Source organism: Saccostrea cucullata, unplaced genomic scaffold (assembly GCF_032062105.1).
Source record: "Saccostrea cucullata isolate Sc308-1 unplaced genomic scaffold, CSIRO_AGI_Scuc_v1 ctg4458, whole genome shotgun sequence".
Taxonomy (NCBI): Eukaryota; Metazoa; Mollusca; class Bivalvia; order Ostreida; family Ostreidae; genus Saccostrea; species Saccostrea cuccullata.
This window is the reverse complement of record NW_026920784.1, coordinates 74,559-102,521: the sequence shown is the minus strand read 5'-3', so window position 1 is coordinate 102,521 and position 27,963 is coordinate 74,559. Positions and strand designations below refer to the sequence as shown.

The window sequence follows — 27,963 nt, the reverse complement described above, 5'->3', positions numbered from 1 at the left end:
GGCCCTATACTTAGTATATCCTATGCATATAGTAAAACTTTGATCTCCTATTGTGATCCCAACATACCACCAGTTGTCTTGATTTTAAATAATAATTCTTTACTACACAGTAATGTCTTATCCTTTCAGAGTCAGGGGTCACAATTCTTCAGAGTATGTAAATGTAAATAGTAGAAGATAACAGACAGAAGCCAATTTTCAATCAGAAAAACTTCTTCAAGCTAAGGTTAGGCCTAGAAAAAAATATGTTTGTTTCCGCTTTCAGGCTGAAAAAAAATTATAGGGTAGATTGGTAGGCAATTTTTTTTTTTTTTTTTTGAAATTTTTTTTTTACGTCTTTAATCAAAACGTGTATAGAAGTAACATTAATGACAAAAGAAATGGTGTTTTCAAGCATTTCTGTGACTTAAACTTATAATAGAAAGGTGACTCAAACTTCTTTCTGTCTTGAAAAGCTTACGAAGTTGGAGACTATAATTCCCTGGGTGAAATCTTGCACTACATGGGACAAAAGCATTAGAAAAATTTTAAGGGTCGGCACTATAAATTAGGGTAGGTCGGGAAAGCGGAAACAAACATTTTTTTCTAGGCCTTACCTAAAATGACCTCTAAGAATTTAATTACCAGTATAACTGTAATATAAACTGACATACTTAAATGTGGCTTTCAATATTTTATTTTGACCTTGACTTATTCAGAAAGGTCAAATAATTATTCATTTAATCTAATTACTATGGTACAAATGTTAATGTGTAACATAAAGTTAATACAACATATATGTGTGAAACAACCACAATGTTCAATGGATCGACAAATATGTACTAAATGTTACATAATTTAAAAGAGGGAATCAACTTTGGATAATACGAGAATTCATTGCGTTTTCATCAATATCTCATTTAACTTCTAACAAGATTTGAAAAAAATCACTAACATATGGAACACCTCTCCATTTTAATATGGAAAAAAGTAAACATGGTATTCTTAATAATATACTGTATATCAAAGCATGATGTAATCACTTATGTATTGTAACACAAATACATGTAATGATCCTAGATGTAGAAATTAAGTTGACGTCATGCACTACACACATTGTTATTTGAAAGTTCACTTCTCTTTTCTCTCGCATAAGTACCATGAAGGGATTTGAATGGAGAAGGAGTCATGACACTATATATGTACAACACCTTGATTCAAAATTTTGATATATCAAAAGCTGGCAGACCAAATTTCACAGAGGGGTAAACAATTTCTGGTAACATGAAATAATCATAAAACTGTGTAAGTTTACGTAAAACCCTCTCCCAAAAATGTTTGTCAAATGTAACCATCTCTATATGAATGTCATTCTTAGTGCACAAAACAAAGTAACATTTTGAAATATTTAAGATTCCCATTTGTCCCTGAATCTGAGTATAATAAGAATGTTTTACATTGAGACAGACCTCATTATTTTCATTCATTTTCAAGCAGGGCAACTTCTTTGCTGCTGATGGTATGTCCATGTCCCATGTTGAAGCAGGATTTTTCAGTTCTAAAACGAATTGTTCGCCATTTATCAAAGCAATGCCATCAACAGAAGCCCCTAAAAATGTACAGTGTGAATCAACAACCAGGCCTTTTTGTTCAACAATAACGTCATGTATACCCTGTTCTACCAACTTAGATTTGAATTTCTCAGTAGCTTTTTTTTCTTGCTGTAGTCCGAACAGCATTGCATTTGTCGGTTTCATTTTGTTATATAAAAAATATCTTAGAAGTTTTGATGGATCCGTTGTACTTCTGCGTACAAACACTTTGTGAAAGTCAGATGCAGTGAGTCTGTATTTTCTAGCGCTGTGCCATTCTTGAGAGCTTGACTGACCCCTTGTTCTTGATTCCAATTCAACTATTTCATTACCATCCAAATGTAAAGAGTCTTTAAAGTACATGCAAGCATTTTTTAAGTCTAATATATTTGGAGGCAACTCAAAATCTGTAAAATGTTTAACAGTAGACACTATTTCTTTGGTGAGTAGAGAAGACTCAGTAACGTTGGGAACATCAGGAACTGGCTTGTTATACTTAATTAAACCACACGTTGGATTGGCACCTTCCAAAGCTTCAGTCAAACGAGATTTGGATTCCTCTTCTTGAAGTTGATCTACAGGTGGGCGAGGATCAAACTTCAAGGATGCCAAGGTCTCCCTCCCTTTCACCACTTTTCCTGGCTCCTGCCTACAATAATAATGAATTATGTAGTATTTCTTTACTAGCAGTGTGTGCTTTTCAATCAATATTTTCAATGAAACAAAGAGATCAATACTGCTATATTTTTTGTACTTAAACTTGCTTTAATTTTTATGGTTATTTACATGTGTGCTCATTGTGCCAGTCCCACCTTACCCCAGGGGTCATCATTTGAACAAACTTAAATACAGTAAAACCCGGTTATAGCAAAGTCCTGGGGACCTGTGAATTTAATTTGCTATATCCGAAATTCATTATATCCGTATCACAAATTTGTATAACCAGTATAGCGAATTTGCAGTATGCATGTTTTCCTTCAAGTATTATTACCTACTATGTTAGTGAAGCAAGTATTACAAAATATATCTTCAATAACTATGGTTTTCTTATGAATAGAAATATATAGACAAATGCTAAAAGGAAATAAAGTAAGTTCAATTTATCAATTTTTTAATAATCTTTGAAATTTCATTATAAAACATGTAAATTTCATTATATTTAATCTCAACGGGATTCAAAATCAGTTTGCTATATCTGTAAATTCGTTATATCAGACTTCGCTATAACCATAAAATTTTACAATGATTTGTTAAAAATTTTGCCGGGGACCCAGGAAAAGTTTTTGCTATATCCGTGAGTTCACTTTATCCGAGTTCGAACTAGATGAGTTTTGCTGTATCTGAACTGTGGATGTTTCCAAACAAGTATCATCTTTCCTTAATTTATTCCTATAAATAGTAGAACCCTTCAACATGTTCATTGTCTAGTGATCTTTACTCCTTAATCATAAAAGTACATACTACTCGACAAATAATAATGAATGTGAATTACTCATTAATAATGACCATTCTTGACTATCCTGATATTGTGTATAGTTTTAGGCTCTGTCTTTCTCTTTGCTGGTTTGTTTCATTGGCACAATTTTTCTGTAGAAGACCTGTCCTCTGGTAGATCTTTCAGTCCCTTAGCAACAAAGTCATCCAGTGCAAACAGCAATGCTGCTATATGGCTGCATGCCTCACCCTTCCTACAAATTATAGTCTAAAATAATTAAAATTGTCATGTCGGGCCTCAAAGGGCAATTTTTTAAAACCAAATATCTCATGCCCATAAGCAGTACATGTATTCATATTTTGTATTTATTTTCTCTAGCACTGTGGAATCTTCAATATCCATGGGTATCAAACCCATATCCATGAATTTATTCTAAATGTATTATATTTTATTTGTTTGATATTTGGCAGAAATTTATGTTTCAAGTTGGCACAGATTTGATTTAGCACTATCTCAATATTTGTGCGCGATATAAATCTACATAAACAAGACATTTAGAAATGTACATGATTTAGCAGACAATGTTTTCTGCTGAATAGAATACACTGCTAAATAAAATCCATTTAAATATATAATAATCTATGAAATAATGAAGTATTGTTTAAAAAAAAGTAGCTTGATTTATACAACAATTAAGTGTTGTTTGATTTTCTTTGTTTGTTTGGTACCTGACACAATTTTTCTTTTTTAAGGTCATTGAATTAAAAAAAATATGTTTTCTTGCCCTCTTCCAGGATGAAAGAATGGGGATGGTAGGGCCTCGGGGAGAATATGTTCCCAAAACATGCAAAAAAAAAAGTTTCAAATTCAATATGCTGAATTTTCAAAATTTGAAAATGCTTCCTGATAGTTAATTTTTTTTAGTTGATCAATTTTTAGCCAGTCGACGGGGATAAGGCAACCAAACATATATATTTTTTTAATGTCCTTATATTTATTTTTTTTTTACCAAATACAGTGCTTAATAACAGTGCCTGAGTAGTTTATAAATTAAACCACTGCCTTGCTGGATGGTCTGTTAAAGTGTATTAATAAAACAGGGAAATTCCATGCTCAGGGCTCATTATTTATTCATGAAATAAGTTCTCACCCTGCGACACAATCACAGGATCCACCCTGGACATCCCTTTCGAGACTTAGACAAACGTACGGTTTGTACACTCTTTGTGCCATGGAAGCCATCACCTCAGCCCGTGCAAGGAAAGAGTTGTCCATCTGCAGTGACGAAATCTTCTGCACATACCCCTCCTCAAAAAACTTGTACGCTTTTAACGATTTGTAAGCTCTCATATCTTCTTTGTCAAAAGTCTTGTTTCTACTTTCAGTCAAATAATGCTTTAATTTGCCTACATCGAACTCAGGAATTTTTGATAACGTACGAACCCAATCCCCCTTTTGATGCAGAAACCACTCGCGAGTAAATCTGTCTGTTTTCTCCATCGCAATGGTTGCTGTTATCGTGAAAGTAAGATAGATCTAAATTAAAAGCAATGTTGACAAAGTTCGTTACGCCATCTTTGCACGTTGCACCCAGTCTGTACAAGTCTCGCATCATCACGCATGACTTGCGGCGAAGCGCATCGGTGATGCTGGAATCGCATTCGATCAAATGTTTACCATGAACTAGAGTATTTACCAACATATTACGAGATCTCCCATTGTGACCCCTTGCTCCAAAACTCCACTAATTGCAGATGCTTACATGTCAATCTGACTCAACAAAACGTTTCTGTTCCGGTGATTTTTTCCTATATTCTTATGCAAAATTTGATCCCTTCTTGTGGCCCCATCCTACCACCGGGGGTCATGATTTGATCTAACCTGAATCTACACTAGGTAAGGATACTGCCACATAAGTTTCATCTTTCCTGGCCCAGTGGTTCTTGAGAAGAGGATTCTTAAATGATAACATTATTTTTTCATTAATTCATAATTATCTCCCCTTGGAAGAAGGATTGGTCTTTCTTTTGAACAAACTTGCATCTCCTTTACATAAGGATACTTTGAAGCAAGTTTGGTTGAAATTGGCCCAGTGGTTCTTGAGAAGAAGATGAAAATGTGAAAAGTTTACGACAACGGCGCCAACAACGACGAAAGATAACGGACAAATTTTTATCAGAAAAGCTCAGCCTTTGGCTCAGGTGAGCTAAAAACTAGTGAAACCAAAATAAAACGGGCAAGAGAATAAGAATTCATTTGTAATTATCTCTCAAATGATCACTGCCATCAGTAGCGATAACATTACAAGAAATAAGACATTTTAGCTAATAACTATTTTATTTACTTTTTTCTTGATATATACAGTATATATTATACTTTTCATGTATATGAACAATTCAATGATCTTTTCAGGTTGTATTTAGCGTCACAGTACAAAGAACAGTTGGTCTTCTCAAATTGTGGATTACATTCTCTTGACATTTGCTCACACATGTTACAAACTGCCTCTTCTGAAATAAGAAAAAATAAATTTATTTGATTAAAAATGTGCCTTAAAAAGTATTTTCTTTAGTAGACAAGACAACAAATAGCTTTATATAGCCTTTTGTGTAAGATCTATTTTTGGGATAAATAAATGCATAGTCACCATAAGAAAATTAATGTTTTTATACAAGCAATGAATAATTTTTAAACTTTTTTTTTTTTTAGAAATTCAAGAAATTTTTTAGGTTTAGTTTTATGTCTTTTTCCAAAATGCTTATAGTGAGAATATCGATGTTTTTGTGTTCTTTCCACTCAAAAGGTTTTCATTGTTTAACCCCTATTTTTGATGACGTTTTTAACGAAAAAAAAATCAACAGCTATCGTACGACAGGAAACTAAGGATAAAAGTTCTCATAATTTCAAAACTTCTTCTCGCAATGAAATAGCTGAGTGAAAGAATAGTTTGTGTCAAAAATACACACAGAGACATTTTCACCCACTGACAAGTTTTGAACGCCCCGGATGATGATGGGTTTGTTAATAAGTGGTCAGTTTTACAGAAGAACTTGCGACTAATTTAAAGACAAAAATTGAATTCTGCTTAAACATTGTAATTTACAAATTGATAATGATTTCAATTCTTTTTTTAAAATCTTTTTCTTTGGTTAATGTAGATTCTAAAATGTTCAAATCATGATTCCGTGGGTAGGGCGGGTTCACAATAGGAAATCCTAGGTTTTACATTGCAATTTTTAATCTAAAAAACTGCTTGGCCAGTAAAGCTGAAAATTATGTGGAATCACACTAGTACTTAAGTAGTGTAATTTTTTCTTTATCCAATCATGATCTCTGGGGTGGGATGGGGTCACAACAGATATTACAAGGGGGAAATCTGGTAAAGAACAAAATGGCCAAAGTTACTCAGAGAGCGATGTGGTCCACGGACTTTTGTTCCTTTTGTAAAACTGGCCCCTGGTTCTTTACGTCGTTTAAATTTTGCTAAACGGCAACAGATTGCTTTTAAACACCTTTTATCACTGGAATAAATAGTTTGCAGTTTTCTGTTTTGAATATTGTTAAAATTGATAAAATACCGAAAGAAAACATGACATTTTCAAGTTACCGTATAAGTGGAAGTTTTTGCGAGACGCAAATTTAGCAAAGTGTCCTTTAAAATTGTTATTTTATTTTTAGGGAGATGTAATTTTAACGATTTTAAAAAACTCACTAAAAAGCTATTACAGATAAAGCGCAATTAATTTAAAGCGATATTGGTATCCTCGCTAATAATGCCAAAATTAAATCTTCGCTGAAATGTCTGCTTATACGGTATTACAAGTGGAACTTTGCTGCTATTAACAATCAGCTGCAAATAAGTAACAAAAAGAAACATACGTATTCCTGCATTACTCAGTAGATTGATTCCCGCAAAACTCATAAAGACTGGAGCAAGCAAGGCAATGCAAAGTACAGTGTTGCACTTTTGATACATCATAATTGTGCATAGCTTTACAAAGTAATAATGTTTTATATTCTCAATCCCCCTACTTGAAAATCAATTATTTGAAAGTGTAGATAAAATTTGATATCTAATGTTGACAATGTACCAGTAAATTTTTTTTATTCTCTTTAAAACTACTGTTAAATATATCTTCAATCATCATATCAAGATAATAAACTAGAAACGAAACTCGTTGCGAGCATGGAAAGGTCTTTCGTCCGAATAACCATTTCTATATGAGATATTTCTGCATGTATGAGGGTTGATCCAAAAGTTCATGGAATATTTTATCTATTTATTGGCGAAAATGGTTGAAAATTACAAATGAGAATATAGACACTAATTAAATTTTAAAAAAAATAAGAAAATATTTTAATGATTTCTATAATGATAAAAATTATATGGCAGTTGTGACCTAATTGGTAATTGGGTAATTGGAAAATGGTGAAATTTTCCACTATTGTAAATTATGAATTTCTCATAACAGATTATGGCGTGTAAAAAGGTTCTTTTATTCGATAATCTTGTAATGTATATTCTAAATCTTGTGATGCATGTTTAAAATATTGTGATGTATGTTCAAAATCTTGTGATGTATGTACTAAGTTGTGATGTATATTCATAATCTTGTGATGTATATGCAATAACTTGTTATATATATTCCAAATTTTGTGATGCATGTTTTTTAATCTTGTGATGTATGTTCTTTAATAGAATATTTTCCGAAAAAATAACAAAACATGTTTCTTGGATGATAAAGGCCACAGCTTTAATAATTGTTTCAATGACAAATATCAGGCAAGCATTTAACAATCATTGGGTGCCACACACCTAAATCGATAACGGGCGTTATGGCACCTCGCCTTCTAGGGTAATCCATAGCAAGGCGTAACAATATTTATAAATCGACTCCTAGGGTACCCCTTAGCGAGTCAGCTGGGAAATGTAATTGCCTCCTAGGGGATTCCTTAGCGAGGCTACTACCTGTTATACCGAACAGGTAAGCCCACTATACCGAGTAGGGCAAAAATAACCACCCGTTATACCGAACGGGGTATGAGGTTACTGTTATACCGAACAGATCCCTCACACAAGCTCCTAGTGCACTCCATAGCAAGCTTGTATTGGCTCCTAGGGTAGCCTTAGCGAGCCACAACATGCTCTACCAATCATAAAATAGATAATCATACATAAACAATAATTAATATAATGATGACAAATGTCTCTGCTTGTCTGACATATCCGCCACTCAGAGATGTCTATACATCTCTGCCACCCCCTCAAAAGTGCAAAATCGCTGGGAAAGCTAACAAGCAAGAGGAGGAAAACGCCTCGTGCGCCCCTCTTTTATACTCGCGGCAATTGGGGGAAAGTGTCAAAAGACATACCCCCTGTGTTTTTCGGAAATCAATTAAATGCGTTTAATTAGCAATTGCTTTAAACGACCTTAATTTTGTGATGCATGTGCCATATCTTGTGATGTATATGCAAAATCTTGTGATGTATGTTCTATAATCTTGTGATGTATATTCAATATTTTCGTGAAGTATGTGCAAAAATTGTGGGAATTTGACGCAATAGTGTTCTGGTGAAGTTAGGTCATTTTTCATTTTTTGGAAATTTTGCATGTGCATCCACCTGCGTGTGCGTGCAATACGTTAATAAATGGTATATAGTTGATACATGTATCACTGAAGCTTTTAGAATTCTTTCATGAAAAACTTCGAATCCTTCGATATTAAGCATATTTTTAAAAGACTTACAGGAAAATGGCACAAAAATGGAGTTGGGGAGAGTTTGGGGAACATCTGTAACGATCCCGTTACAATTAAAACTAGTTATGTAATGCCGTTGTGCACCTGCTATTTCACTTTTTGGTTCTGACGCTCATTTTGTTTTTCCCAGAGCAAAACATGGGCATTATTATCATATGGGAGACGGGAGTATTTTTAGTGAATTCATCAGTGCTCACAATACCTCTAGTATAAATCTTGTTTTATTTCATTCTCTTACCGAGTTCTGGGAATATTTTAGAAAGTTAGATATGAAGATAAGAGCAAACATTTTCATTTTTGTAACCTTTTATTTAACAGAAGCAAAATATGAAATTTTAATTTAAGACCGTTCCTTTTTATTATAATACTTCGCAAATGTACCTGTTAAGTATCGAAACAAACCATACACACTTGATCAAATTTAATCTAGAGAATATGAGGGGTATGAGCTCACTAGATGATGACCCACACCCCGTCTCCCATATGATTATAAGGACAAAGTTCAACTCAAGATGTGTTCGTTTTGTTAGAATGTGTGTATTGGGAATGGAATTGAGGAGTTATTTTGTCATTGCCTTGATGAAAAAACTCTTTATTGATATCAAACAAAACGTCATGAATAAACATTTTAAAATTTAGCATTAATATTTGTCTGAATGGTTGTTTTTAGGTTTTAATTTGTTTTTATTTTTCATTTATAAGATATTCATTAATTGATGGTTTTATAAAAAAAAAAGGTTGCTTGCATGAACTGCTCCCCAAGATAGGCGAGCATAAGACATGGAACCAAAACATATTGAGTTTCAAGATATGCCTTAAGAACTAAAAACGTGTATAATATTTTTAAAAAATTTAAACAGTAAATGTGTTCTGAAACACACTTTTTATTATTGCAGTTGTAAATGGTAAGGATCGTTTTCTATTCTTTTTATAACAGAACATTGGCATTATCACATATCATGACAAAGATCCACAATATCTGCATGTTGCATGTCCATTTTAGTATCTGGCAGCATTTAGAGAATAATTAGGCATTTTTGCTTGTTGCACGTGCATTTGATTTAATAATTCTATAATGATGCTACCATTTTTGATCTTTCTTATTAAAGTAAACAGAACAATAGCAAGCCAATGCTTTACTGTTTACATGATATATAAATTTATATTTCTGTTATTAAATGTAGTATTTTATCAATAAGATATATGTCCAGTGGAAATGGTTGTCCTTTTCAGTTTATCTGTTTAAAACAATAAACAATGTGAATTGAATTAAATATAAAACTATGATTTCTGCTTTTCAGTAACTCTGTTAAAACAATCACTTTACCAATGATGTAGGTTAAAAAAAGTTGACATGAATACCAATGATCAGAAATACATGTAATCAATTAATTATTAATTAGTATAATGTGATAAATCATGTAAATCCTCTGAACCAAGATTTGGGTTGTAAAGGGTCAAAAGTTACAAATGCATTTTGATCTATTGAAATTATACATAATTACAAATAAAGAATGCCTACAGAAAAAAATACAGCTAAAAAACTCCATGAAACCTATTGATGCAAGCGTCAAAAATCGGCCGCAAACCAATTTATCGGCCCTTTCAAGAAGAAATTAGAAAAGGAGTGAAAATGAGATTACAAACAGCAATGAAGCACAAAAATTCCATTAAAACTGAAATGCTTGATCTATTATTAAAATATCTTATATTTATACATGCAACATAAAACATTTGCATGTTTGATACCAATTAAATATAAAACTAAAGTTTAAACTTATTATAAGTGGGGTTCCTCGATCATACACGATGTATTTATATACACGTCATTTTAAAAATATTAGACAAATCCTGTTTATTTAGAAAAAGTAGAACTGTTTGTTTATACACGCGATCTTTGTTTTAGACTATTATCCTTGCGGTCGGTGTTACTCAGAGTCGCTCTAAAAATAGAATTCTCAAGGTAATGAAAAACAATTCCACCGATAGATGGTGCTTGGAAAATCTTTCCTGTTTACATTCCATGGGCAAGACAATCCCTATTATGTGTTCTGAAACACACTTTTTATTATTGCAGTTGTAAATGGTAAGGATCGTTTTCTATTCTTTTTATAACAGAACATTGGCATTATCACATATCATGACAAAGATCCACAATATCTGCATGTTGCATGTCCATTTTAGCATCTGGCAGCATTTAGAGAATAATTAGGCATTTTTGCTTGTTGCACGTGCATTTGATTTAATAATTCTATAATGGTGCTACCATATCTTCATCTTAGCAAGCCAATGCTTTACTGTTTACATGTTATAAATTTATATTGTATACAATAAGATATATGTCTTACGTAATAAAGTGAATTGAATTAAATTGAAGCCAGGAGATCTAAGTTATCACGTTGAACTACCGGAAACATATTGACTGTGGACCTCTAGCTTGTGATGATGCCCTATCTTATATACACGACAGGCGCGTAGCATCGTTTTTGGAAGTGGGGGGGCCAACCTGAGAAAAATTTTTTTTACTTACCTGAAAAAGTTGACAAGCAAAAAAAAAAAAAAAAAAAAAAAAAAAGTTGCCCGAAGTCGAAAATCCTATTTCGTGGGGGGGGGGGGGGGGGGGGGGGTAATGGCTAACTTTTTTCAAGACCAACTATCTTTCAATTCAAACTTTTTGGGGTTAATTTTCTTATATACAAATGTGGGGGGGCCAACCTTCCTTTCAGTAAACATTTTCTATAGTAAAGGTAATGTCGGGAGAAAAAGTGGGGGGGGCCTGGCCCCCCCTGGCCCCCCCTGATACTACGCCCCTGCACGATGACCACATTGAAAATTATATGAATATATACGGAAACTACGGAAGCCCATTTAGGACATATCAAAAATATATTTGAATTCGAATTGTCGAATTTGTTAAAACGAATTTAATTCCTTATACCAAATTTCTGGAATTCGTTATAACAAATTCAATCTGTTATAACAGGTATCTTTAATTCGTGAGACGAATTCAAAAAACTGAAATAATGAATAGATTTCAATCAAAAAGATTCTAAAATTCGTTAGAACAAATTAGAATTGTTATAACAATTTTTAAATTTGCTATAACAAATAAAATTCGTTATAATAAATTAAATTTGTTAAAACGAATTTGTTGAATTAAGAAATAAAGTCCGTGTTGTCGTGAATGTTGCAGGATAACCTCCGAGGTCGAGAAATGTTGTTTGTTTGAAAGATAAAGGCCGAGGCGTTAGCGGAGTTTCTGTTGTAGACTCTAGCCTGTCTCTGATCCATTAATTTTTTTGATGACGTTCGTGATTTATTGGAGAATTATGTCCATGGAATTTCTTTGATGTCTGCAATAATCATGGTAGAATTCGTTATAACTTTTCTATAGGCCTCAATTGTCGAACTCGATTAAATGACTTTTATTCGTGAAAACAAATCTTTCGAATCAAAAAATATTTTTAATAGGTCCTAAATTGGATTTAGATTTGGCTTTCGTAGATCTGTATACACTTCAAATTTTGTCAAAATTAGAATTTACTATGACAAATTAGTAATTTGTCATCACAAAGTAATACTTTGTTTAAACTAACAAGTAATTTGTTTTAAAAATTATTAATTTGTTATAACTAAATACTTATTTGTTTTAACAAGGTATTAATTTGTTTCAACAAATAAGTAATTTCTAATTACTGATTGGATATTCAAATATATAAATCACCATATTGTGATAAATGCCTTAAATACCAGTGCAAGGACGATAACTCGTGCGTTATAGGTAGTGGCTAAACATTATCGAGACTATGGGTTTTGAACAGATGACGCAATATTTTCAAGCAACTGCTGACCCAGATTTCCATATTCTACCAAAAAAGCTAGAAGGGCAGACATGTTGCAAAATTTCATCTCATAGAAATATAACAAATATCCACTGCCATCGGGCTGTAATGGGGAAAAACTGTTACAGCAAAGCGTATAAGCTTAAGGATACCAAGTAAATGGTTGGTCGAGTAGCATCTAGGAAGGGGATATGAAGCTTAAAGCATGCAAAAAAATGTTTCAATATATGTTGCTATATTTGTATTTCGTTTTTGCTCATTTGAACCCTCTCCCTCTCTCTCTTTCTCTCTTTCTTTTGTCTTTGAAAATCAATTTTAAGAGAACAGTGCACATATATATTATGGATATTATACAAGTTCTAGATAAACAATAATAGCTTGAACGTATGGCACATTCATTCAGTTTTAACTAAAAAATCAATCATTATGATCACTGGTCAAATTAAATTACACTGCTAAATAAATCAAACTGATTCATTTTCTCTAATTAAGGATCATGGAAAACATGTCACAATTCAATGTAAAAAAAAACAAGTGACAAACGTATTTTTATCTTTAATAAAGCAATATAAGCTGCATTGTTTGAAAATTTTATTTTGCTACTTAAATGTGCAGCTCATATTGCAGCTCGTAATTGAACTGAAAAATATATTTTTAAAAATTGCTTTTTGCTTTCAACTTTCAACCTTTTTTACATACTGTGGTTTCATCAATTTTCGTGGGCATCAATTTTCGTGGATTTTATTAAACAGACGTTTTCGTGGATACGTAATTTCGTGGACAAAAGCATTGCTTATACAAATGAATGGCATATTTCTTAATTCGGTGAACATTTGAATTCGTGGATCTGTTCAACAACGAAATCCACGAAAATTCGTGCTCAACGAATATTGATGAAACCACAGTAATTTTATTATATCATTTTAATTACTAATATATTATTTTTAATGCTGCGTATTGCAATTTGTTTTGTTGTTATTGTTTAAAAAAAAAAGATTTATTTCTGTGTTCTTTACGTTTTTCCAAGCTCCATGATTTTTCTTATGTTTCGACATCAAAAAAATTGTGTTCCGAAGTGATCCGTGAATAATACAGTACCATGAAGTCACATGATCCGGAAATGGAGAAAATGATTTGCACATTAACTGGGTAAGCTACGCCTTGCAAAAATAGCCTGTAAATAGTGTTCCTTTTAAGCTAATTTTGAAAACAAAAAGAGTTTTTGTTGACGCACTATTTGTACTCTCAATGATTATATTACATAAAATATAAATGATCAAATATGCAAAATTTCAACGAAACACCCTGAAGTGATCCGAAATTGGCGACTCCACTGTACCTTTATTTGACAATGCTCCAACCAAAAGTTGGTGGTAGGACTGGACCTCCAACAACAATTTTTATATTAAAAACTTATGTCCGAAAAAGGGGACAGCCCTTCCCACTTCATTCTACGTGCCTGACCTTAACTGCTTGTTTAACTGGCAAAATAGCGAGAACGTACCCTTCTCCTTGTGGTCGATACAAAGTCGATCTGATAAACACCTTTCAAGTAAGCATGGTGTTGTATTGTTGTTTTTATCTGCTTTTAATGAATAAAAATTTCAATGCTCAATGAAAATCATTGTTAATGTTGATGCAATCACAGACTGAAACGTTAAATAAAGGCTATTTAGATCCAGAAAAGACAACTTATAAACTGTAAAACCTCAACCCACACATAAACAATAGTTTATCATCACATTATTTTTTTCTGTGTGCTGATCGAAAGTTTCGTACTCGTTACATCCTGAGGGAAAAAAAACAAATAGGAGGAAATTGAAACCATTGTAAATCTTATAGACTCTAAGAATATGGATATGTATATGGCAAAATACATATCCCTACCTAAACTATATTTGATATCAGCAAGAAAATTCCTTGTCCGAAGAAAGAGAAAGTTCATTTATCAGAAGTGGTTTTAATGAACCGCATGTTTATTTTATCCTGGGCAACAAATATGGGGAATCAAATATTGAAATAATTGAATATTTGGCTAAAAAACTGAGACTTTCTATTCCTTTTCACGTCGATCGTCGGGTGAGAATATATCAGGTTTTGTTTTAATTCTTAAAGTATATGAAATTGAATCATCTACTTTATCTTTACGAATCAATGCAATAACTTTACACAAACTTATTCGTTTCCAAATGTGGTTGTGGCCATTTTCAGACAATATTGGTTTTCTTTTATAGGAGAGCTCCATATCAAAATTTGCAAAAATAATCAAACAAAATGGAAGATAAGGAAGACGAAGTGCCTATTGTGCGACAAAAATAAGGTAAAAATTGAATCTCAATTATATCCAAATTTCATCTAATATTAATATATACATATTGTAAAATATCTTCAATTTACAAAAATCTCACAAAAGGTGAAATCACTGCCTAAGAAAATACATAGTTTACAAATACTATTTTTTTCTCTCATACTTTTCAATAAATTTTCAATATGAGTGGATCTTTGCTCCATTTTTTCGAAAGAATCCTAAACGTTTTCAACAAAATATATATTTTTATCATAAAGCAATCACCCACTATACCTTAAAAGTACAATTTTAAGATAAAGCATTCGTATCTTTCCTGGAAATACTCCAATTTAATTAGAGGTGCATAGACACGGAATTTTGAAAAGTGTTTGAGAAAAATACGAAGAATAGGTACTAATTGAGTATTTCCATTCTCACATTAACACACAAATTCAGTTTATACTGCTCACAAAGGCTCTACAAGTAAATAAGACTCTAGTTTTTAAACTCGATATATTCGTAAATTTGCCATGTAACTGGTTGAATTAGTTTTTGCTCAGTTACTTGTTACCATAAATTTAAAGTTTATGCATTTATTTTAAAAAAAGACTTAAGTTGCTTTTTTTTTCAAAAATACCTCTATATTGATTCTTATGTGCGTTGATCGTAGAACATGTATTGAGTAGCATAATGTATGTTTCTACACGTTGTAAACATTGTCAATACGTGAGCACACATCAGAGTTGGTTGCTTTTTGTACCGAGGAATAGTCTCGTGAAATTGTTTTTTTCACTGCATGACAGTACAGCACGAGGAAACTGTAAACAAACGGACCTGTACAATTGAGTGGGGAAAACTCTAATTTTTTTCATTGTTAATCATTTGTATGTAAATGTGAGTATGGGATTAGTAGATAATAAATTAAATGCATTAAGCGTGTAAATGCATGGATAAAAATGCCTCATCACGTCTTTCCGAGAGCGATTTAAAAAAAATAGCCTTTTCGAAAAACACATGTAGTATTTTATGTAGTAATCCGTAAATGCATAAAATGCAACTCATTGAGCTGATTGGTCAATTTGTCAGTCATGTTGGTTCCTCACTGAACAGACTTCATAGAAAAAAGTTTCCTCAACCTAATGATTCTCGTGATACTTTCCCGCGCACATGCGCAGATCCAGCATAAACGTCAATCCTTCATTAATATTCATTAGAAAATCATGTTCTTTTCCCGACCAGTACTTTGTTAATACCGAATAATATTTCGTCGAATTTGCAAGAATGCTTCATTTTTGATAGCTTATCAGACTTCAGAGATTTTTGTTTGGTTTCAGCCGTGCAAAATTACGGTTTAACACGGTATACATATCTTAAATATCTTTTTATACAGCTTTTAGTTAACACGATGAAATCTGATGAAGAGATGACAGACACAGATGTGATTTTTAAAGGTAACTCCAGACCCCTTTGAAAAGAAGTAAATATAACGCTCTTGTGAAAGTGGATGGAGGAAAGCAAAATATAGGTGCAAACAAAAATTGAATGTACGATAGATAAAATACTGCGAGGAATATTTAGTAAAGATGATGCAAATGAAAGCATAAATCCGGAAGATGTAGGTACAGAGGGAAAAAAGAAACAAATGAAGCTCTAATTTGTGGCATGATTATGATGTTTTCTCTCTCTCTCTCTCTCTCTCTCTCTCTCTCTCTCTCTCTCTCTCTCTCTCTCTCTCTCTCTCTCTCTCTCTCTCTCTCTCTCTCTCTCTCTCTCTCTCGTATAATGAAGAGCGCTAAAAAACATTTATCAATAAAAATAATATATATTGATTTTTTTAAATGAAGAAATAGTATGAAGAAAAATTAAAAAAAACAGAACAGAAAAAAATTTAATGTAGATGTACATGTTTTGTACAGTATAATTTTTTTCAAATACTACTTATACTGGATTTTGAATGACCTTTTTCTGAACGTGTATGGAAGAAACATTTTACAAATATTAAACAGTTGTGCATATTTGTTAGAAACTTGTTGATATTTTTTTACTATCTAATTTATTATATGAAGAATAGCTTTATTTTGATGAAGAAAAATACAGCTTACTTATACATATACACATGTACAGTACGTGTTTTTTGCCTTTTCCTATAAGTTTGGAAGGGGGAAGTGCTAACAATATTTTATGTAACCTACAATGCTGTTTTACACTATTTTCTTATAGATGAATTATGGGTTATCTTTATACTAGTAACAATTATAGCTAAAAAGAAATGCAATGAAACCAGGAGTCTTCGTGAAAATTGATAATAAATACCTAAAACACATTTTAATATCATAGATATGGGTTTTTCATATTTATTTATATCAAAGATGATTCAAATTCAGAAAAATGGTCTATCATGGTCAAAAAATTGTTCTATCCTTCTCAGAAGCCTGGGCTCAAAAATGGAAATTTTGCCATCTATTTTTAGAAACTGAATTGTCAATGCCTTTTCAAAATATCGAAAGGGCGAATCGTACTCTGTGTGACATTGTGTGTATTTCGTATAGGAATTTGGATGATTTATTCTGATTGCTTTTATGCTTTTTCCTTCTGGTCGTTGGATCCATTAAACTTGCACTGTCTCCAAAAATATGTCCCCTTTTATAGCGTTCTATGTGTGGCTCTCAAGGCTGTTTGATTGTAAGAACGTGTAAGTTACAAGTAATTGTCAAGTTACAAGTAATTGTCAAAACATTTATTCACTCATTCGATCCTGTTTTTATTTATTTTCTAATTATCATTTTTCTTATTTCTTTCTGATTTACGATTAGTGTTAAATTTTTGTATGGAGAACCCCATACACAGCACATGTTTGACATTTAATCGATGTTTTCATTAGACCTTTAAGGTCAGTGTGCACCAACCCGTGTAGGTGACCAAACGTCTTATATATGGAATTGAAACCGTATCACATGAAATGCACAAAACGCTTTATATTCTTGTGCGATAATTTTAAATACACAATTTTCAAATTGAATATGATTTCCTAACATCTGAAATTATAGGCATTTTGCACGCCTTGTTCCCCCATGTTCTTTTAAAACTAAAATGTATTAAATTTTTCTTTTCCATATTGATATTTACAGCTTATGATTATTTGGACGTATTTTACTGCTTAACACAAAAAGATCAAAAATAATTTTATACAGCTTACAGGTTCTTAGGTTAAGATTAACCATTCAAAGAGAAAGATTCCCTCGCTTTAGTACATGCGTTTTTATTCAGATTAACATTTTAAATTTAAGAATTTTAGTATAGATGTAATACTGAAAATTTGAGAAATATAAATATTGTCTCATCTTTCCAAAGTACAACGTCTTTACAATCAAAATATCCAACAAAGGGAGTTACATATGTATCTTATATCTGTTCATATGTACAGATTTAGATTTAATATTTTTTGTTATATATTATCACGACATATACATGTATATTGGATTAACATTTCACAAGAAAATATATTAAAAATCTTATTTCATCTAAAATGCTTTTAAATTGCTACTTTCTTACATATAAAGAATAAAAATTAATTTTTGAAAGTTCAAGGATGTGTCAATCAAAGCCTTCAAAACCTGAAGTTTCAATAACTTTAAGAAAAATATTTTTTCATATATTTTCGTGTGGATTGCTATTGCAGTGCGGAAACGAGAATCTTGCATCAGACATAATGTATCCTTTTTTAACCATGCACTTTTGATCTCCAAATCATTAGAGATCTATCATAGGCCACAGGGGGTTGTTATGTAAAACTTAATTGTAAAAGAAGGCTTCTCGAGATATTGCGAGGAGTCTTTAAGATCACAGACACCTCAACCCCCTACTTTCAGTGAAAAAGGGGGAAAAGTATAAATATGCAATTTAAATCCAAAACTTGTATACATAATTACATGCCATTATTGCTTTCTCTTCTGCGAAGGACGAACAGGTAGAATTAAGTCTAATATTTTACTGTATATAAAGGTTATTAACATTATTAGACAATTTTTTCTTAAAATCTTTTCTCAATATCCTCTATATACGAGTGTTGTCCATAAACGTTAATGTTTTGAACATTTTTTGTTTAACTAATATTATGATGTTAAAAGTTGGCTTGCCTTAATAGAAACAGAGATATTTTTATACTTAACAGAATTTTTAGTAGATATCTCTATACATGACATCTTTCCCTTTGGTAAACAAATGAATTCAAAATAGCTGCCGGAGCAACACCAATAACATCAAAACGTACCTCATGGAGATTTTGAATTTGTTAAGGATCGAATCGTGCATTTTTAAAAATTACATTGCATAAATTTGATACAGCATTTTTTTTTTGTTTTAGTTACTGAAATATCAATTTCACGCGTACTATATGCAGTTAAGAATAAATCATGGAATAAATTCTTTAATAGACAGTTTCCCAGTCCCGATTACAAATCTAACTACTCGAATACTTCACGGTGGCCACCCTATACGAGGGACGTTAAATAAATAATGTCCTCGGTGCTCAGAAAGAAGCAAACGCCGCTTTTCAATGATTTAGTCTTCATGATTTTACTTATTAATCTCTTTTAATTCAAACAAATGTCTGTAACATTTTTGTCCAATTTCTGATTGTTTTTAGCTCATTTTTTGGTTTGACCCTTAGTATACTGGAAAATGTCAGATCCAATGATTTCCTGGACTTGTTTTTTCCTTCAAAAAGGTGGGTTTTTTTTCAAGTTTGGAAATAGAAACATGTCAAATGGTCAAAGATCTGGCAAATATTGTTAATGTGAAAAAACATTAACTTTTTGTTTATCCCGAAAACCCTTTTACTCTTCAAGGCATGCGGGTTTGGACGCTGTCATGATGAAATTCAGTGTCTTGAATTTCTGATTCTGGGTCCTTCCTCTAATAAACCTTTCGATCTTTTTGCAAAAAAATTGCTTTCCAGACTCCTCCAGATATTTAATTGTCTCCCCAAATACGAATTTGAACAACAATACCGCTAATATTTAAGAAAATTGCATATAAATCTGTCTTTGTGCTCTTGCATACTTTTGCTTTTGTCAGACCTTCGCCGTTTTTATCAAGTACATCTTATGGTAAATTTTGTTTTGATGATTTTAAGCAAAAGATTCATGTTCCAATATCTGTTTGAATATAAAACAAACGCAGCTAACTACAATTACTGATATTTTAAAATAATTGTTAAGACTTTCACACACGCAGTCTTTTTCACTCATTTTTCAAAATATAGGGTGACCTTTGAGTACCAAGCATTTTTTACTGTCAAATGTTTCTTAAAAACAGTGTAAACTACTCCCGATATGATGTCTACCAAATTTGCTGTGTGTCTTAAAGTCAATCATACATCATCAAATATTATTTGTTGAAATTTTACAAACAATAGATAAGTTGTTACAATTTTTGTTGGCAAGGAGGGTACCCATTTTTGATGTCCATTATATAATTTTTTATGATTGAAGTCCACCTGCTGATCTGTCTATAAAACAGGCATCGATTGTTGTAAATGACACATATTTCACTGAATATTTGTTTGGGATTTTTAACAAGTTTTACAGCAGCTTTAATGTAGCCCTTATTTTCTCTCTAGTTTACTGATTCTTTACCATTTATTTATAATGCATTGTCTCGAAAAGCCCTTGTTTCCCAGCTTGTCATGATGAAACTATGTGATGAAAAGTGGTCACATAAACTTTTATGAATTCAGTAAAGATTCAATAATGAGAGAAAGTGATATCATATTATATCTGTATTGTTTGTCATACAGTTCAGGACATTATTTATTGAACAGCCCTCATATGACGTCTAGCTCTGTAGTCTTTCCAATTTGTCGCCATTTTCGTTGGTCAATCAAACACTTTTTTCATCGGATAACAAGTGATTTTTTCTTTTAACCTCTTTTACTATGTTTAGACCGTAAAAGATACATGTACTTGAATCGTTCCCTTATTAGTAGCTGTCTGTTCGTTTGAAAAGGAGTCAAAGCCCGCTCGACACAACACTGCGTGATAATTTGGAGCGCGGCATTATCGCTCAACGTCGATATCTAATTAATAGTGTCAATTAAGGCATATAATCTTATAACGTTATATATTTATTATTTATGATTTCAGAGCATTGATATTTTAATCACGAGTACCGGGTACTCTAGATCATACAGTTTCTGACGATATAATTTTTGTTACATTATTTTTCTGTATAGCTGCCAATGCTTTTTTTGAAGTAAAAAAAATTGCCGTGCACCGAGCATCGATATTTTACACCCTTTAAATATTTTATATAAATGCATATGACATTGCAAACTTACATATTGTGTATTCACAATGACAAAAATACCATTATCCAACATTATGCAAAAATGAAATGATTTTGGTCGGGTAATTTTTTGAAACTTTTAAAAAGTTCACATTTTTCTGGGGAAAACCATCGTGTATTAAATAACATGTAATATTTTTATTAGTTTACAAAAGAAATATGACTCAAACGTTTGATATAAAAGTTTCAGTCGATACGTCTTTTATTCAACTGTAAATGTATATGAAGCAGGTTGTGCTTAAACATACAATTAATATTAAAATCATTAAGCACGCCAATATAATTTTGATCCATTGAACATTATCTTTTATTTCATATCCACAAGTAACAGGTGGGTAAATTTACGAAATTAAAAATAACTGAAAAAACCATAAAATTTGCAGGCGAAAAACATGTTTTGCATAATTAGTATGAATTCAAATAAATTCGTCAATTTCTTTTGATCTAAATATAGCATACATAATTAAGGGTGCTTTTGATGATGGAACAACAGGTTGCAGAAAAAAATGTCTAAAAGAAAGTGATGTTCTCTGTCCATTTGAGTTGGTGACAACCAAAGAAAAGACAGGTAAATATGATATCATTCCACTTTTTCAGAATTTTGTTTTAGTACTAAGTTTGAAAACTGTACATAAATGGTCAGTATGCTTAATGGAGATACCCTTTGTTGGCGTCATTATCTCTTGACACAGCTAAAGACTTTTCTTTACCTATTGGCAATGGCTGAAGAAACTTCACTTTTCTTTACCTATTGGCAATGGCTGAAGAAACTTCACTCAATAGTAACAGTCCAATTAGCAAATTCCTAAATAATAGTTACGTATACGAAGGGTGATCAAAACGTTCGCTAACTTATTGAATAACTTCCAAAATAGAAATGATTCTTTGCTCCAGTTACCTTGAAAATTTTTCGAATTAGCCCTCCTGTTAGGCGGTCAAGTGACTTGTTCCTTAGCTTTCTGTCACCGAAGCTAAAAACAGAAGCTTGAAACTTTTTTCGACTATTATATTGCTTACCATACAAGTTATTTTTTTTCTGTACCTGTCCATTTGTCAGAAATGGCAAAATCTTGCCAATAGTATGGGTGGAGAATGATATCCTTTCCTAAGTACTATTTTAGAAACGTCACAAAATATCAAAAGTAAGTTAAAAATTCTTTCTTTAAAATCAGTCAGAGAGCATATTTACCAGTAGCATCAACGAATACATTTTATAAACCCAGATACAGCACATGATCATTCTTAAATTAAAATTGGAAGCGAATTTACAATTTAAACATCAATGTCTCTAACGCGCTTCTTGATAAATATGCCTACTTGGAGCGTCGTAATTCAGTCCGAGTGTTACTAAAGGTCGTTAGTTAAAACATAATTTTTTAAAACTGTTTTCGAAGAACAAGGTACTATTTCAAAACAAATCAGGTCCTATATTTTTCCAACATTTAGAAGGGATATAAAATTAATCCTTTCTGAATTATTGAAATTCCATGCAGTAAAAAATGACGAAACGAATGGTTTTACCAATATTAAATAAATATGACTTTCTAAATGCAAATTGTGAGATCTATTTTCCCGTATTTTCTTTGAAAGCTGCAAAACATTTAAGAAAAGAATGTACTATGTTTTTCTTTGACCGACGTATCAACGAAAAAAAAATAGTCGGAAAACGTTTTCTGTCCTTTTTTTACTTTGATTCGTCTGTCAAAGAAAAATAAATATTATTTTAACTTATCATTTAATTATAATGTTGAAATAATGACATAAAATTTTCCTTCACTTTACTAAGACATTGCATACAAATATATCATAAGAACGATGCTGGAAATCAACATGACTGAATGTACAGACATACGCATATTAATTAACTTGATACATCAATTTTATCATTTAACTTTTATCTTTCAAAAATGCGATCTAACTTGAGAACGAATAACTGAATGTCACACACACACACACACACACACACACACACACACACACACACACACACACACACACACACACACACACACACACACACACACACACATATATATATATATATATATATATATATATATATATATATATATATATATATATATATATATATATATATATATATATATACACACACACACACACATATATATATATTCACTTGTATATATATATATATATATATATATATATATATATATATATACTGTACATATCATAATATTTGCATATCCACTGCTTTCTCCCACTATGAGCATGTAGTCAACTACTGCATTCATAGGACTATAGACGCAACTGCTTCTACTATGATTGCAATTGCTCTATCACACTCGTGTAGAACAAGATCTACTACACTTATTTGCCGTTTTGAGAAGTATATATATATGCAATGTTTTATAAGAGGAATAGAAATAAGTTTTTAATAATATTCTTTGAAAAAAAAAAAGAAATTCAGAATAATTAAAATTGCTTATTTATATCTTTAAAAATTTAATTTTGTTCAATGTATTTAATTGTATAAAAAACTTTTTAAATTTAAAGAGCACTGCCATATTTTTTATTTTTTCGTATCATGCATATTTGTACAAAGAAGGATAACTCTTCACACTTGGGTTATAACATTCAGAAAGAGAAAATTTCTTTATATAGTATATCTATTTCAAGAATGATTTCAGCTATTAAAAATAAAAAAAAATAAAAAAAAAAAATCATAGAAAATCATTCTGGAGTAATAATCATTATAAAAGCATGCTCATTTTTCATCATAGTGTTAAATTATTGATTTTTGTCCGAGGGTTTTAATAACGTTGATCGATGACGTCACAACTGCATTAAAACAAAAATGTGATGACGGCGCTGCTTGTATCCAGATAACTGTGTTTGAGAGGGAAATACTTTATAAATTGTTTGTGATTTATTAGAGAAAAGGAGCATTGATCAGGTTTACTGATTTTAAAGCCGTATGTTTTTCTTTACTGAAGACAAGAAGCTGCGTACTTATGTAAGTCAGGATTTCCTCTGATATTCTTGAACAAAATCAAAGAATGCAAATATAAGTAATAAACAACGAATATTCAGTGAACATGGCATTATGAATATCAATAGCTCTGCTGGCACATTTTCCATGATGCGCTAGCGCGCATCATGGAATATGCCAGCAAAGCAATTGCTATTCATAACGCCATGTTCACTGAATAACGTTGTTTATTTCTTAAATATGTCCATGCATAGCACAACATGCTGTAAAATCTGTTTCGGCTCTTTATTAAAAAAAATCCGTCCATGCGCAGTGTCTTTTCTCAGTGCATTCGTCTCCCAACATTAACAGATAAAGAGCTTTTCCCGACTTTAGTAGCCAGGACATAGTTAAGCCCAAACAGTACCTTCTTTTTTGCAAAGAATCTCAAGGAGAAATATTTCTGATTGCAAATATTATTTGATGTAATTTTTCCTGCAGTATATACATACATGTACAACTGCTTTATGAAAACAAATTATTTCCCGAATCAACTAGGTACTTACGTGACTTCATGGCGTCATTGTGAACATTGATAAAACAGAGCTTATTTTTATCACTTTTAGACGTCATAGCAGGATTTTGCATGTGTTTATCTACCTTTGTCATACATACATGATTACTTCCGCATTTCTGTGTTAATATTTTTAGTTGACTTTGTAACTTTTCACCTAGAGAGCGTAGATCTTTTGACTAGTATGACGACGAATGAGTTCAGATTTTGACGCTTAGAACAAATCAATTCTACTTATGATTCAATTGTTTTTCAAGTTAACTTGCTTCAAAATTCTATAAAATATCAGAAATATGGCCAATTACTTTAAAATTAATAAGTATATTAATTAATTGGCGCATCCAAAAAAAAAATTTGTTTGTAAGGAGCGATATAAAAGAATGTAAAGTGGAATAAAATCGGGCACTGGCTGAGAGAAAAAATAGAAGAATTTTGAGAGTATGAATAGAAAAATCAAAAATATTTATTGTCTTTTGTCCATTGTTTGTCAAATACAGCATACTTTCATTTTCGGTTATCTTCAAAGAAAAATTATATTTAATGTAAAGAAAAAATGTTAAGATTGTGCGCGAATTGTGGCAAATATCTAAATTTTCTAAAATGTTAATTAAGCAGTGTCGGTTTTTAGTTAGAATCGTAGGATACTTTATTTTATAAACTATCGATTCAAGATAAGATCGGATAAAAGAAAAATTTTAAAGAAATGGACCATCAATTATCCAGGATAATCATGTTTTGACTTTTCATCAAATAATGAATTTATTTAAAAGATTGAAATTTAAAGAGGTCGATAACTCTGTGTTCATTTGAATGAACACAACACCAGTAAGCAATTTTTTTTCAGACATTTCTACAATATTGCTTAGAACCAGGCATGTATTTGAAGGATAATTAATCTGTCCTTGAAATTACTACAACTCATAAAAACAAATAACTTAAATCTGATTTGAAAAAAAAGATAATAATTATATTCAGCGGGTAACACGAGGAAATTTCTTTGTGAGAAACTACAAAAAACCCTTGGGTTTCTATCCTTTTTCCCGGTAGTTCCCATAACGAATGTTGCTTTATCTTTTCAACGGAACCTAAATCGCTGCGATTCTATTAATTAAGTTGGCACTTGCTTAATCCAGATGGGGACCACAGATCAACCTTATTGAGACTTGTCCTTTACACGGGTCATGCCAAAATTCTACGTTTATCAATTTTCCCATTTCTGCGTCACGGTGTCTCTTTAAACCAGATGTTTCCAACTCTCAATAATGTTTTTATAGAAACTCAAAGATTCTACTGATTTTATAAGTTGTGAAACAGATGGAATCAGAGCATGTGATAGTTTCAGTGTCATAGAAACTTGCAGGGTATCGTAGTCTTCTACAATGTGAAACTACTTCAAATTATCTGAATTTACCACTAGTTTCCTTGAAGTATGGTCTTGGAGTTTAATAGTTTCTTTGCTATAAAAACTTGAAGGGAATCTTCCTAGGTTTGTTTCAAACAAAAAGAAACTAATAGGATTCTTCTAGATCATTTGAAAGAAGAAACCGTATTGAAGCATTGTATAGTTGTTTCCATACCGTGGATTTAGAGGGAATCTTGAGCACTCCTATTTTGAGAAAAAAGATAATTGATAAGCGTTATGTGCTATTTTTATTTCAGATAATCAACATAATGTTTGTTAGAGTGTCTTACCTGTGTCTGGTCGGCTTGGTTTTGTTTGTGGCGTTGGAGACAGTTCTTTCGGTAAGAAAGAAAGAGAGAAAAATGGAGATATGTATGAATAGTTACAGTTTTCAAAAAGTTTGTTTCAGAAAATGTTTAGGTACCCATGTGCTTTAAAAATGTGAATAACGATATTCTGCAAGATTGCTGTTGTAAAGAATCCTGAAACCAGTGCAATTTTTAAAGAAGGTTTAATGAAGAGATGTGTAAGTTAAGGTTCGAAAAGCTTGTTTCAGAAAATGCTTGAAAACGTGAATCATATAGGACAATGATATTATGAAAGATCGCTGGTGCTATACATTTGACAACAAAAGTCTTATTAAAGTCCAAATGGAGAAATTGAATAGATTATTGTACTGTAATTGATATTATTATACTTTCATGTTAAATACTAAAATCTGATTGGTTTAGACGCAGTTAACAATCCGTTCGATTTTAGCAACACACGTGACAACGGGTAACACAACGACAACAAAAGTTAACTTATTAAAGTCCAAATGGAGAAATTGAATAGATTATTGTACTGTAATTGATAATATATTTCACAGCTGTTTGAAAATGCATCTTTCACCATATAATAATCTAATATGTGTTTATTACTTTACAGGAGGAAGAAAATATAAAGAATCCTGACACCAGTGCACTTTTTAAAAGACGATTGTCGATGAGAGGTTGTTTCACCAATTTTATTTCATTTTAACATGAATATCAAAAAAAAATATTAGAGCTTTTCTGTATGCCGCCTTGTCCATACCCAAAATCAGAAATACTAACAGTAAATATTTTGTATATCATTTCAATCAATTTCGGTAAAAAAATTGCAAAAAAGAATTTTTAATTTAAATGTGGTTTTTAATGCTCTTATCATAATATTAGTAACATTGTATGACATATACAAGTCTTCATATATTTTATAAACGTTAAAATCAGAGATTGAAAGCAATAAGCATCGTCGTTAATATTGGTGCATTGTAAAAAAATAAAGTCCGTTTCTCAGCTTTTGAAAATCATAGTTCATTGACTAGAAAATGCTAAAAATTGTTAAACAAAATTAAAAATCCATTTTAAGCTTTAAATTGAGACTTATTTAAGAAGTTGAATTAATTATTCATTATATTATATAAAAAAATAGATTTATATTGTACTTAAGAAAAAATAATTAATCTCAAAAAAGGAAAAGATATACAAGAAATTAAAATCTGAACATGTTATTTATATCCCAGGACATGGCACCTGATCCCATTTATGAGTTCCGTGCTTGCCCTGTTCCTATTTTATAATATTTTATGGACTTGAGCTTGAATACTATTCGTAATCTACATATATTTCAGTTAAAAAAAAACATAATCATGAGCAGCCTTAATTTGTGGAGAAAACGATCATAGGCATTTATGCCTGCTGTTCAATCCATTTCTTAATGAATAAAATATATTTCAAACTAGCCTAAATTTGCTTTATATGAAATATGCATTTTTGTGTCTTAATCACTATG

At 31.5% G+C, this 27,963-nt stretch overlaps 1 protein-coding gene and 1 pseudogene across 4 annotated transcripts in view; one reads left to right on the top strand and one right to left on the bottom strand.

Moving 5' to 3' along the window:
* Nucleotides 1–27,963, top strand: part of LOC134257739 (complement C1q tumor necrosis factor-related protein 3-like) — a 78,751-nt gene that overhangs the window by 28,596 nt on the left and 22,192 nt on the right. For 2 of the 4 annotated variants that reach the window (XM_062740343.1, XM_062740365.1), the window contains exons 2-3: nt 26,409–26,492; nt 27,079–27,142. In XM_062740343.1, coding sequence (XP_062596327.1) covers nt 26,421–26,492; nt 27,079–27,142 — 136 coding nt within the window. In that variant the 5' untranslated portion in view covers nt 26,409–26,420. Of the gene's footprint in view, nt 1–21,761; nt 21,809–26,408; nt 26,493–27,078; nt 27,143–27,963 lie in introns of those variants that run through there. The other 2 variants (XM_062740351.1, XM_062740358.1) reach the window with 2 other exon arrangements.
* On the bottom strand, nt 739–4,610 carry LOC134257705 (uncharacterized; annotated as a pseudogene).